Source organism: Cyprinodon variegatus, unplaced genomic scaffold (genome assembly GCF_000732505.1).
Source record: "Cyprinodon variegatus isolate N-32 unplaced genomic scaffold, C_variegatus-1.0 Scaffold86, whole genome shotgun sequence".
NCBI lineage: Eukaryota > Metazoa > Chordata > Actinopteri > Cyprinodontiformes > Cyprinodontidae > Cyprinodon > Cyprinodon variegatus.
Genome location: NW_015150539.1, coordinates 1,311,739 through 1,325,716, shown reverse-complemented (window position 1 = coordinate 1,325,716; position 13,978 = coordinate 1,311,739). Strand labels below are relative to the sequence as shown.

Sequence of the window (13,978 nt, the reverse complement as noted above, 5' to 3'; positions counted from 1 at the left end):
AGATTAGAAAATGATATGCAAACTGTACCAACATGCGCTATAAGAGGATTAGGACACCACTCAACATCCATACTGCTAATAAACAAGCATCCTAAAAGGGGAGGCGAGTGTCTGGAGCAAATAGAGCAACTCTGCTGTGAGATTTGTGTCGCTGAGAGTGAGGCCGGTGTGTTTAAAGATACTGGAAATGTGAAATGCATGGCCTTAGTAATGTGATTTTTATGAGTTGTAAAACTGGAGGCATGAGGATGGGAAGAAAAAACGGCAACAAAAGCTGAACTGAAAGAATTCACTATGGGGTGAGTCAGACAAGAAAGGAGCCTGGGGTGAAACTAAGAAGTTGAACTCCCATGACCAAGCGAGAAGGAACAGGTGCAGCAGAGAGCTTATACAGAGCGCTTTGTGCACCGACGTGGCTTCAGTCCATTTGGAGATGAAGGAGGGGCCCCATGTTTAATACAAAGTTAATATCGATTTAATGCTTGTCACTGTCCTTCTGAATCTTATGGCATCACTAATTCGCTCAGCTTTGAGTAGAGCTTTTTTAGTGTTTGCGCCAGATGCTACAGGGACCTAAAGTGCTGAGGTGAAGCAGCGGCCAAAACACCCCAAGTGGGAGCCGCTGCTGAGGTGAGGCTCGGTCAATCCAGTGAAATAGATGTTTGGTTAACTACACATGGCAGGAGCAACAACCCGCTGCAGCTTAGTCTAACAAAGGTGATGCTCCAGTGTGCTGTGTGCTAAATCCAGGAATATAATCAGTAGGGATCTGAATATTTAAAGGACGTTTTTCAACATTTTTTGTAAAAATATACACATACTACTTCGCTTCATATTCTAACTGTTACATCATGATTTTTTTTAATTTTTTCAAATATTCAGCAAGAGGGTTAAAAGTAGAGCTTATATTATAAAAAGAAATTGTAAAAATACATTAAAGTAATTAAAGTAAACATTAAGCAATACATTAGAGTTTGTTTCTTTAAAAGATATGATATTGAATAGGTTATTACATATTCAATGAGAAGTATCAGAGTAGCCTTACACCTGGCTGATTTTGGTTTAAAGAAGTAGCATTTTACCAATGTTTCCTCTGACTTATATTGGATTGTGTACCCTGGGTTTTCACCCAACCCAGGGTGCAGACCAGGAAGCAGAGTTGCAGTTTAAGACCCCTCCCTGCAGCTTCTCCACTGTTACCCATTCATTACTCCATCCTGACAGTGTCTTGCCCATGACCAAAATCAAATAAATTAGAAAAGATTCCCAAAGGAGTAAATCATGATGATCTAATTAAAAAAAAAAAAAAAAACTCCAACTGGGGAAAAGGTTAAAACGATTAAATGTAATTTATTTAACATAAGATCTCTATGCTGATAAAGATTCCCAGTCATCCAGGTCATAGTCATTCCGTGAAAGTTTAAAAAACAATCCACTGGACTTGGTTTCCAAGGTTTGAAGACGTTTAGCTTCCCCTCCAAGAAGCTTTCTCAATTCAAACATAAGATCTCTTTCTTCAAAGAGTCTGCTAGTTAATGCCTTACAGAAACTTGGCTGCAGCCAGATGATTATGTGAGCATAAATGAGGCAACTCCTTCTAGTTATTTGAATTTTCACATACCCAGAAATTCTGTGCAAGGAGGACTAGTGGCAACAGTCTTTCAGTCTGACTTACTGATTACTCCAAAGGCAGTTAATAATTACAACTCTTTTGAACATTTAACCCTCAGTTTCCCTCATACAAAACCTCTTCTTTTTGTAACTTTATATCACCCACCAGGTCCTTACTCTGAATTTTTAGATGAGTTTTCAGAGTTCCTATCTGATTTGGTGTTGAATACTGACAGGGTCATCATAGTGGGTTTTGACATCCATGCTGACATTGAAGGTGATAGCTTAAGTGTTGCCTTTGATCTTGTCTTAGACACTATTGGCTTTGTTCAAAATGTAAATAGTACCACACATTCTAATCTTCATACTTTGGGCCATGTGCTGACATATGGCATTGAATGTTAAAAAATAACAGTATTTCTTTTCCTCACAACCCTGTCCTCTCTGACCACTTTTTAATTACCATCAGGATTACTTTATCAGAGTTCTCCTCCCCGAAAAGAAGGTTTCACTTTAGCAGATCATTATCAGTTTGTGCAGTTGTAAATTTTAAAGAATCATTTTCACTTTCTCTCTCCTCTGTGTTGCTGAGCAGTGGACAGGGCAAAAGTTTAGCTTTTTCTCCTTCACAGGTTGAGGATTTTGTTTATGGGGTTGCTAGTTCTCTTTGTACTGCCTTTTATAATGCAACCCCTTTGAAAAAGAAAAACTTTAATAATAGAAAGCTGGCTCCCTGGTTTAATGCACTCTTAATACACTCGCACTCTAAAGCAAAATGCTGGAAAACTGGAGAGAAAATGGTGCTCTACATGCCTGCGGGAATCCTACCTGGTCTGTAAAAGTTGTTTACTGCTGTATAAGAGGTCCCTTTGTAAAGTAAGAGTAGCATATTTCTCCTCATTAATAGAGGAGAATAAGAATACCGTATTTTCGCGACTACAAGGCGCATATAAACGTCTTTTTTTCCCCCTCAAAATGTGCGGAGCGCCCTATAGTGAGGTGCGCCTTATGTGTGTTGTTACTGCGGACGTTGTTGAGACCACCATGAGAACGTTAAAGGGGGAAGTGTGGGCGTGGATTGTGTATAAAAGAACAGGTATGCGCTTTATGCAGAGCTCCTCATCTCCTCATTGAGGAGTTGATGAAAGCGTGGCTGAGGGAGATGTATGTAAGGATTTTAAGTAGGTTTTTTTCCACGCATCACCATCGCTGTTAATCTGTGACTCCATGCGTGCCCATCTCACAGCCGTAGCCATAGACATAAGCGATGTACAGAGCAGTATTTTTCAGTCAGAGTAAGTTACATTTACTTTAGTAACTCTACTAAAAAATAAAAATCCCTTTTAGGATCTCTTTTAGTCCACATTTTACTTAACTTTTTGTAGTCAAGCTTCATTGTTTTATTGTTGTTTGCTAACTGCTGAACCCCATTTGGAGATCAAGTTAATATACATTTAGCAGTATACATTTTATATTGTCACTCAATAATCCATATTCTAACATTAACAAGATACTGCAAGTAGTTTAATAAGATTTTTGTTGGAAAAAAAATCTAGTAAAGTGTTTTCCCTGTTGGTTTTTCTTTTTTTTTTTTGCTTAAATTTCTAATAAATATTTTGGGTTGGCATTTTTGCTTGAACAAAATATGTTGAAGCAGTGCTGCTCTTGCATTTACGGTTACTTGACTCACCGCTATTTGCAGTATATGCAAATGTATATGTTTCATTCTAAACTATTTTTTGGGTTTTGAAAGTAATGAATGTCGGACATTCATGTATTGAGGCGGGGTGGTTTTCCTTAAATACCGATCTTAATAGAAAGAAAGTTTTTTTCAGCTGAAGTGTTTCTGAAGGGCACCTCTGTTGGAAGTACTGTACTGTTTTACTTTGACAAAGACACTTAATAAACCACCTGCAACTAAATGAATTGTGTCTTCAGTACAACATATATTATTTTTTTTTTAGGTTTTTTTAAGAATAGCTATCTCTTTTTTCACATTAAAGTTACCTCTGTGTTGCATATTAAAATATTCAGCACACAGTGAATCTTGAATCCAGATTTTTTTAGCATAATAAAAGGTAAAACATAATGTAGATCTAAGGCTGCAACATCTTTTTTGTAATCATTGTAAAGTTTGCATTTTGGTGCATAAACTGCTCTACCTGATATAAACTTAAATGTATGAAATGGAATCGGTTTTACCTTATAAATGTAGTGAATCTACAATTCATCATATAAATAAATAACCCCCCAAAAAATGAGCAGACTTATTTGGTAAATAAGATGGAATCAATATTGCCACATATTTAGTTTAATTCATTGCTGAGCCTCTAACTGGGAAAATAACAATTTGTGTTAAATGCCTCATTGAATAATTATTAAGCATGAACTATACAAGCGGTAGGTCCATATTAATGGGATTAGTTATATTCTGCTTTGGGTCTCATGCGACCCTGGGCCGGGTCTGAATGGGTCGTGTAGTGATGACCGGTGCAGCAACCAGTCAGCACAATCTGTTTAGCCCGTTTAAGTGAAAGAACTGGGAGTTTCCTTCCCTTGATGCGCCCACGTCATTGATAAATAATGGGGGAATAATAAACAGTCAACCACCTGTCGAACTCGTAGCACAATGAGACGGCCCATTGACAGCTTCTCATGCATGGATAACATATTTACTCAATCCCCTTTCACTTAACGAAGCAGAAAGGGAGCCAAAACAATGGTTAAGTTCTTCTGTTTGGTAAGCTGGCGCAGGGCACTGCTGGAAGATTTTTGAAAAATTCAAAACGTTAAACAGAAATGGGCATGAAGAAAAATACAATAATTAATAAACATTCTGACTTTTTTGTCTGCGCATTTTATACCCTTTTTACGCATTTTTAGTGTTTGGCACTTCAAATGAAGCTGAATGTCAATGAAATTATGAATCATTAAGCTTTTATCCGTTTGTTGTATATTGAGAACATACATTTTAGGTTTGGGATTAATGTAGATTTGCGATGAAATCAATAACAACAAAAATACCACGGCAGCAATTAAGATGCGCGTCACTTAACAGATGGAAAGCTACTGAAGACACTCATGATATACAATTAATAAGCGATCTTTACGCGCCAAAGGGAGGGAGTGTTGTTGATACTCTTGTGATATTTAAGAGATCAGCTTTAATTCAGTCGCAGCCAGCTGTTTCGTTTTTTTAATTTATTTTTTTAACTGAGCTTGGTTAAAAAAAGAAAAAAAAAAGCAGGGGACGTGGCAAGCTTGCAAAGCTCGTAGAAATTAGTCTCGGTCAGTCGGAGCAGCCCCTGCTTCCTGGTAACCATCTGCTTACCGCTCACAAAAGAAGGATTTCGGCCTGCCAAGTAAAGGAATATGGGCTCATAAAAAAGCTTTGAAGGCCTCGTTACCCATTGAAGTTGTAGCTGCAAGTTTGGAGCGCTGCGCTGCGTCAACGCGCGCTATAGTGCGTCCTGCGCGCATAAAGAGGGCGCTCCTGTGATAAGCGTTAACTCTGAGGGCTCATTTCACGGAGGCGTTCCCTTTTAATTATCGGATTTTGGTCAGTTACATATTAGGCTGATGCAGCGGTAGCCTACTTATTATTTAAACAAAACCCCAAAAGGAAAAGTGATAAACAACAATCGAAATAAACAAAGAATAATACAAATATCTTCAATGAGTTATATATAATAATTAAAATGCATATGAAGATAAATAGCCTATGTTTAAGATATATTTTTACTATATTAGAATCAGCACTATGCGCACAAACTCCAAAGAAGTCAGTTGATTAAAAAAATAAAAGGTTAACTCAAATAATGTATTTCATAAAGCAATATAAAATTATTTTAATTTGTTTAAATGCTTTCTGAGTATTTTCAGTTTATTTTATTATTTTTTTTTATCAATTTCTTCTTTTGATATTTCACCTCGTTAAAGCGTTTTACGAGAAAAGCTGACCGAACAAGACTAACCGGCTCCAATTCGTTTTAATACGAGTTTTATATGAGGCTCCCTGTGTCCGCTCATATGAATGCGTTTTAAATGAAATCACAGATGCACTTTTATTCAGTTGGTTAAAATAGCAGAACAAAACCGTCTTTAGAAATAAAGCTTTTCTTTTCTTTTTTATTTTAAATCCACTGTGCTTTTTTTCCTGAATGTAGAAAGGCCCGGGGGCGCCTCCTCTGCAGCTGAGGGTGACAGCTAGTTCACGGTTAACAGGATCATGAATGCACGGTGCGGGCCGCACACTTCTCCTGCGCGCTCCGAGCTGCGGCCGTGCAAAATGAATGATATTTAACACATCTGTTAAAGCGTTTTGATAGCAGAAATCCGTTTAAGACATTATTCCATGACGAGAGCCAGATTGAGTGTTGAGAATCCTATGAAACCCTAAAGCTGATTTACATGAGAGTTGTTGCCCAGGGTGGATTTATTTGTAATTACTTTTCTGTTTCTTGTTTATTTTATCAAACTATTTTATATATACTTAAAACAAGTTAATAATATTTTTTTGCGCATTCTTTTTTATAACTTGAGGCAAATGTAAAAAGCATAAAAAATAACTTTTTATAAAGTTGCTGAATCGAAAAATAGCCTTTCAAAGCGCTCATTTGGTTTTTGCCAAACGAAATAAAATGAAAGAAAAGTGGCCAACCTGCAGAATTGATGACTGCCCCCCTTTGTGCTCTTTACTTTGTGTTTTGCTTAATTATGAAGAGTAATGCAATCATAAATTGCGTGCTCCAGCCAATCAGCGGGCTGCAGGCTGCGGCATTAAAGCAGTCCATGTGGAGAACTTTGTTGAGCTCCTTTGTTGAGGCTGTCAGTTCTCAGAGGAGGGCTGAAGGAGGGGGGGACTTTGCTATAAAACTCCTCTCCCTAGAGTGACGAAGCCAGATCAGTCAGCAGCCATTCACAAGACCGATTCACGGAGTATTTCTGTTTTCTCGTGGTGATCGTTTATTTTTTATCCTAACGGGGACCATGATGATCCCGAGTGTCATCGCGCCTCCGGCCCTATACCCGGGGCTGTACCGGCCTACCGCGGCTCTTCCGTCCACCTTTCCGGGCCACTCCAGCTTCCTGGTGGAGGACCTGCTGCGGATAAGCCGCCCGGCTGCCTTCTTAAACCGAACCGTCCCACCAGTGAGCGCCTCTCTGCCGGCCGCCACCTCCTCCGCCTCCTATCACGGAGCCCCAGCGGAGCGCGCATTTGCTACAGCCGCGGTGACGCGCGAACCCTGCTCACCCAAAACCTCAAAGGACCCAAGTTTCCTCAAGTTTGGAGTGAGCGCAATTCTGGCCCCCTCACCAAAGACCAGTGAGTGGAAACACACTGATTTAAGTAGAAGTAGACTATTAGGCTGCTTTGCTTTTATGCATAATTTTATTTATTTTAATTCCCCTCTCATTTTTTTTCTACAGCATCCTCACCTCCAGCAATCCACAGTCTCCACTCCAAGACATTTCCTGTCCCCTGCTTTGATGGAACCTTCCACCCCATATTCAGGACACCATATCTACCAGGTAGGCGCCATTTTCATGGCTCTCTGTCTACACTAATTGCATTGAAATGCAGACTGCTGTCACCCCTGTCATATATTTTAACTGAAATGTGAGAAGAAAAGGGGGCAAATAGCCAGAAAAGAAGAAATCACTGTCTCATTAATGGGGACCGCTGGCTTTGGCCCCTGTCAGGGACAACACACCCACCCCCTAATTAACCAATTATCCCAAATCGTCACGCTCTAAATTTGAGGCGGGGTGGCGAGTTATGGTCCCCCTGCTTCCCATTGGGGGGCGTTTTTGGCATTTCTCCGGCCCTGCGTTTTCCCACAGCGGCCCGGTGGCAACAAAGCCCCCCAGCACCGTGACCAATGTGGTCAGCTCCCACCGGTCAAACCACCCACATACCCGGGAGAGTGACTTTTACCAGACGGGGCAAAGGCGTGAACCAGTCATGCACTAATTTCCCTATTAGGCGCTATTCAGAGTTTTCAATATTCTCTCAGGACCACATGGAGGGCTGTTGTCCCTGCTTCTGCTGCGTCCGCAGCGCACCTACAGTCAAGTAGCGTCCGCGGGGAATAAAAGTAAAGCAAATTTCACCTAAAATCTTCCAACTCTGAGCCCCCTCCCTCCTAAAACATGCTGTATAGCTTTCAGTGACGCCCCCCCATCCACGCTCTCTGTGCCCTAAACGCTCCTGTATTCTCTATCTGGGCCAGTGAACGAGTTGAGATAAAGAATAATCCCTTAGAAAAGTCTATAAAGTCGCTTTCATTCAGACTAACCATAATAGAGAAGGAGTCTTTTCACGGGCTCAGCTGAATGCCAACAAAACAAGCCCAGCGCACTGAAAAGCTTTTCGTGTTCATTTAATGAAAATGATTTGAGGGCAAGAAGAAGGAGAAGAAACCATTCCCCCCTTCTCCTCCGCACTCCTCTCTTCACCCCGCCGGCCATCAGTATTCTGGTATGCAGTTGTGTTTAGTTTGAAAGTGTAAATCTCCTTTTGTTGCCATAATATATGGCCTTCGCCGCCTGTCCACAGTCTTTTTTACGTTAGTTCATTACTACACAATTACCGTTCACGGTTTATTAACTCCTCTATCCGCCCTCACAGGGCTCCTTTAGGGGGAGCTGCCTCTTTAACATACCAATGCGCTGGAGGAGCGACCAATGTGCTAATTAGTCACCTCGTGCCATTTCACTCAAAACAGAGACGTATTGCTGAAATCCAGAAACAGAGAACTGAGAGGTCACTATATTCATATGGGCCTATTATTTAAACAGCATTATATATATTAGATAGATAGATAGATAGATAGATAGATAGATAGATAGATAGATAGATAGATAGATAGATAGATAGATAGATAGATAGATAGATAGATTTAAGGTCAATTTGTGGTATGTATTTCCTATGTATGCATTTCATATATATATACACATAAATATAATATGCATACCACAAATTGACCTTATATCTATATCTATATAGGCATAGATATAAGGTCAATTTGTGGTATGTATTTCCAAAGTATGACTAGTTAGTTTTAAAGTTTTTGATAATGACAAACAAAATGCAATGCTATATACTGAGATTGGTCGGCTGCACCACCAGCTAACCTATCAAATGTTGAGCTCTGTTTTACAACATAGTATTTTTTTTTTTAAGTTTTAATATAGCACAGTAAATATTAAATTCCTTGAATAAATACAGAGAATTTTCTCTGTAAGATAAGATAAGGTATTTTAAGATTTGTCTTTAATAAACTAAAATAATATTACTCTATTTTGATATTCATATGTAATTTAAGTGAAAATGAACATAAATATATAAAATGTATAAAACTAACTTTATTGTGTATTTTTTTTTAAATAATGTTCAAGGATAAAGTTTGACCCTAGCCAGTAAAACAAAAATTTTAAAAGATTTCAGTTGAAAGTAGCAGTGGTTAGGTTATTTCTCTGCCTGTTTATTCATGAACTATACAGTGTTTTAACTACAGGCACAGCAAACTTGGGAATAGAGTATGTGATTGGTATACACCCTAACATTTAAAAGGTAGATGTTTTTTATTATTGGTTAATGCACTTAATGTTGGAATTGGGTTTGCAAGAGAAATAGAGAAACAAAGATATTAAATAAATATTAAAATACTTCTTTGGATGTTTAAAGCAGCACGCCTATCATTTTAAAACTCTTAGATAATTTTCCAATTGATGGCATCTTAAAACTTTTAAAAATTAGGGACCAGCTATAGTGGGCCTCCAGTTGGCTTATGTTCATTAGCTAATGCTCAGGTCAGCTCAGGTTACAAAGATCAACTTGTGGTTAATTTTTTTTTTTTTCCTCTTTTCTTTGCAGCATCCTCTTCCGTAGTTCCCATCCCTGGGACCTTTTCATGGCCTCTGGCTGCCAGAGGAAAACCCCGCAGAGGAATGCTAAGGAGGGCAGTGTTCTCAGATGTCCAGCGCAAAGCTCTGGAGAAAATGTTCCAGAAACAGAAATACATCAGCAAGCCTGACAGAAAGAAACTGGCCTCTAAACTAGGCCTAAAAGACTCTCAGGTAAGGCTAAATCCATGTTTGAAACATTTCTGCAACTAGAAAATAAAGACACTGTTGAAGATTTTGTTAAGCTTTTCCACTCACCGTCTATACTCACCTCCACAGGTGAAAATCTGGTTTCAGAACCGCCGGATGAAATGGCGCAACTCCAAGGAAAGGGAGCTTCTCTCATCCGGTGGATCCCGTGAGCAGACTCTGCCCACCAAATCTAACCCCCACCCAGACCTCAGTGACGTGGGTAAAAAGTCCTCAGCTGAGGATGAAGAGGAAGAAGAGGAGGAAGAGGAGTTTGGAAGAGGCAGAATGAGTGTGGCAACGTGCAGCATTTCCTCCCCTTCCATATCCAGCAAGCACTCGGACTTCTCAGAATCAGATGACGAAGAAATAACAGTCTCTTAATTTATTTTTAGAGGCAAATATAGACTTATTATCCATAGGTGGTTTTATGTGACTGTGAACAGATTTGTAAGAAGCTGCTGGCCTGAAACAACATCTCATTACATGTTTTTCTGTTTGTTGCATTTTGCGCACTGGACAGGATTTGCCTCTGAGAGCGTTTGCTGTTTTTGCACAGCTTTGTTCAACTGTACAGAATTTTGTACAATTTGTATGGAAATTTTATGCCAAGAATATTGAGTTATGTTCATCCTGATACTGAATAGAGTTCTTTATTGAGAAAAATGTAGCTATTTCGTTAATAATTTATATACATTTGTTTAAGTATGTTGTACTATGTCCTGTATATATGTTTTATTTCACGACTTTTGTACAAACACCAAATAAAACTGCAAATAAATTAAGTTAGTTTTTTTGTTTTTTTTTTAAAGGTCTTATCCAAAACATTTCTGCAACACAAATCAATATAAACAGAAATATATAAATTAAAAACATCCTAAATTATTGTATGCTAACAATTATGTAAATAAAAAAGACTTTGACCATATATAGGCAGTAAACTGCTTGAGCAAGGTGAAAGTGTTTTTTCAAAATGTCCTTTTTTTTTATTTCTCATAGAAAATGACAACTCATTGTTTCCCCAGTTCTTTGTAAAAACTGTAAAAATGCCAAATACACATCCTTTTTAGGCGAAGTGTTTTAGAGAAAGTGCGAACAGTTTATCCTAATAAGGCTCAACTCTTTCCTCTGATTTCAATGAAAATCATTATATACTAAAAAATAAGTTAAATGAACTCTGTCTTTACAGAGGGTACTGGTATGAAAATGGCAGGGGTCTCCTGGTCTGGGATGTTTACACAAATTAAAACAGTTATGTGTCATAAGATAACTTCACCTGCACACATTCCTAGTGAAGTGATTATAATCATCCCAGTTGGTGGTCTCATTTTGCAGATTCTAAGGAATATTCACATTTACAATGAGAAAAATAAGTATTGGACACCTTTCTATTTTGCAAGTTCTCCCAATTAGAAATCATTGAGGGGTCTAAAATTGTCAGTGCACTTGCTATCCACTGTGAGAGACATAATCTAAAAAAATAATAATCCCGAAATCCCAATGTATGATTTTTTTAGCCATTTATTTTTATGATACAGCTTCAAATAAGTATTTGAACACCTGAGAAAATCAATGTTAACATTTATTACCGTAGCCTTTGTTTGCAATTCCAGAGTTCAAACATTTCCTGTAGTTTTTCATCAGGTTTGCACACACTGCAGGAGGGATTTTGGCCCACTCCTCCACACAGATCAGTCTGGGCTGTCGCTGAGAAACAAAGTTTAAGCTCCCTCCAAAGATTCTCAATTGGGTTAGGTCTAGAGACTGGCTAGGCTACACCAGAACCTTGATATGCTTCTAAAAGAGCCACTCCTTGGTTATTCTGCCTGTGTGCTTCGGGTCATTGTCATATTTAAAGACCCAGCCTCAACCCATCTTTAAGGCTCTAAATAGGGAAAGGAGGTTGTTCCCCAAAATCTAACAATACATGGGCCTGGTTATCCTCTCCTTAATACAGTGCAGTCGCCCTGTCCCTTATGCAGAAAACACCCCCAAAAAATGATGCATGATGCTACCACCCCTATGCTTCACAGTAGGGATGGTGTTCTTGGGATGGTACTCATCATTCTTCTTCCTCTAATCACGGTTAGTGGAAATATGACCAAAAAGTTCTATTTTGGTCTCATCTGACCATGACTTTCTCCCATGTCTCCTCTGGATCATCCAAATGGTCATTGGCAAACTTAAGACCGGTCCTGACATGTGCTGGTTTAGGCAGGGGAACCTTCCCGGCCATGCAGGATTTCAAACCATGACATCTTAGTGTTTTACCAACAGTAACTTGGAAACGGTGGTACCAGCTCTTTTCAGGTCACTGACCAGCTCCTCCAATCTAGTTCTGGGCTGATTTCTCACCTTTCTTAGGATCATTGAGACCCCATAAGGTGAGATCTTAGCCCCAGTCTGAGGGAGACTGACAGTCATGTTTAGCTTCTTCCATTTTCCAATGATTGCTCCAACAGTGGAGCTTTTTTTCATCAAGCTGCTGGCAATTTCCCTGTAGCCATTTCCAGCCTAATAGAGGTGTACAAAACTATCTCTTGTGTCTTTGGACAGCTCTTTGGTCTTAGCCATGTTAGTTGAAGTTTCACTGATTGTACAGGGTGGACAGGTGTCTTTATGCAGCTAACGATCTCAAACAGGTGCATCTAATTTAGGATGATGAATGGAGTTTAGGTGGATACTTTAGAGGCAGACTAACAGGTCTTTAAGGGGCAGAATTCTAGCTGATAGAGAGCTGTTCAAATATTTGAAACTGTATAAAAGTGATTGACTGCAGCTTGTATGGCTGGTTTTAAACTAGTCTGTTCATGTTTCTTAAATATCAATTCCCTCACTTGAACTATATTAGAAAAACTAAGTTAGCTCAGTTAATTGATGTAAGACATCAACTGATATTTTCATCGTCAAGAAATTATTTCATCAACACTTATAACCAGCTTCTTTATTATCCAGTTTAAATATGAGTGGAGTGCAGAAAATTTGACACTAGGAGATTTATAAAGAATTAATTATCACAAAAAAGAATAATAAACTCAATTTAGAAATTGAAAAAAAATTTTAAGTGATAGTTTTATGGTCATTTCTTAAAGAAAAAAAATAACTCAGAAAACTTGAAAATAAATTAAGATAAATGGAAAAGCAAATATAAAACTCAATACTTTCCTTTCCTGGGAAACCTTTAACATAAATCTCTGAATCAATGCGACATGGCATGCAGTCTATCAGTCTGTAGCACTGCTCCTGAGTAGCGGAAGCCCAGGTTATTTTCTTAATGGCCTTTAGCTCATCTGCGTCGGTGGGTCTAACGCATTCCTCTTCCTCTTAAAAATAATGCATACATTTTATTTCCTTTTCAGGTATTTATATTATTATATTTAGGCAATTTTACTGACCTGCTGAGTACAGTAATTCCATGGTCTTTTAACCAACATTTGGCACCTTTGTGATGTCCTGCTAGAAAATGAAATCAGGAAAAGGCATAAAGTGCTCTACAATTTCCTGGTAGATGATCCTTGATTGTGGATTTCAGAAACATAATGGTCCAACACCAGCAGAGGGGGAACAACAAGGCAACCCAAATAATTACAGACTGTGGAAACTTCCTCTAAACTATTAGACCTTGATTTTCACATAAAATCCCAACATTATTTTTATCTAAGAAGCTGATTTTATTTTCGATAGGAGTCTAATGTCGTCTGGTTTAGGATAGCTTAACAAGAATCTGCTCTTGATGAGCTGAACCCAGCCTTGTTTTAGTCTTTAAACTGATTTTGTCAACTAGTCTTTTCAAGGCTGGGGTCATCCATGTTACCTGTGCCCTTTTCCTCTTTTCTCTACTGTTTATAAATAAACTTTGATATTCCAGTTTTAACCAACAGTTTCTTTGTGGTTTCTTCTCCTTGTGGACGCTGTCAATGAACATGTCTATACAGGAAGCAATCTTCCCGTCACTGTGTTGCTTACTGACCCAGACTAAGAGAACTTTAATTATTTAGCCCATTTTGGTGTGACACCATGAATTTTCAGCATTTGGCTTTTTTTTTTTTTTTATAATAATCTTTTTTTAAGTTTTAATAATCTATAAACCATAATCACCACAATTACAAGAAATATCCCCATTTGTAATGAAGGGTTATATGGATTGCACAGTATTGTATTTTTTTTAGGTAGGTGGAAGTGTGGTGAATGTAGTGGATGAATTCAGAGTTTGGTGTCTATAGATTTTATCTATAAGATATAAAACACCTGAAGGTTTGCAGGACGCCAT

General features: G+C 38.5%; 1 protein-coding gene across 1 annotated transcript; it reads left to right on the top strand.

The window, feature by feature from the left end:
* The first annotated feature begins 6,504 nt into the window (after window positions 1-6,504).
* dbx1 (developing brain homeobox 1) lies at window positions 6,505-10,478 on the top strand. The gene is made up of 4 exons (XM_015373351.1): window positions 6,505-6,937; window positions 7,042-7,143; window positions 9,491-9,693; window positions 9,799-10,478. The coding sequence occupies exons 1-4, from the start codon at window positions 6,601-6,603 to the stop codon at window positions 10,090-10,092; spliced, it is 936 nt and encodes a 311-aa protein (XP_015228837.1). The 5' UTR covers window positions 6,505-6,600; the 3' UTR covers window positions 10,093-10,478.
* The last annotated feature ends 3,500 nt before the right edge of the window (window positions 10,479-13,978 follow it).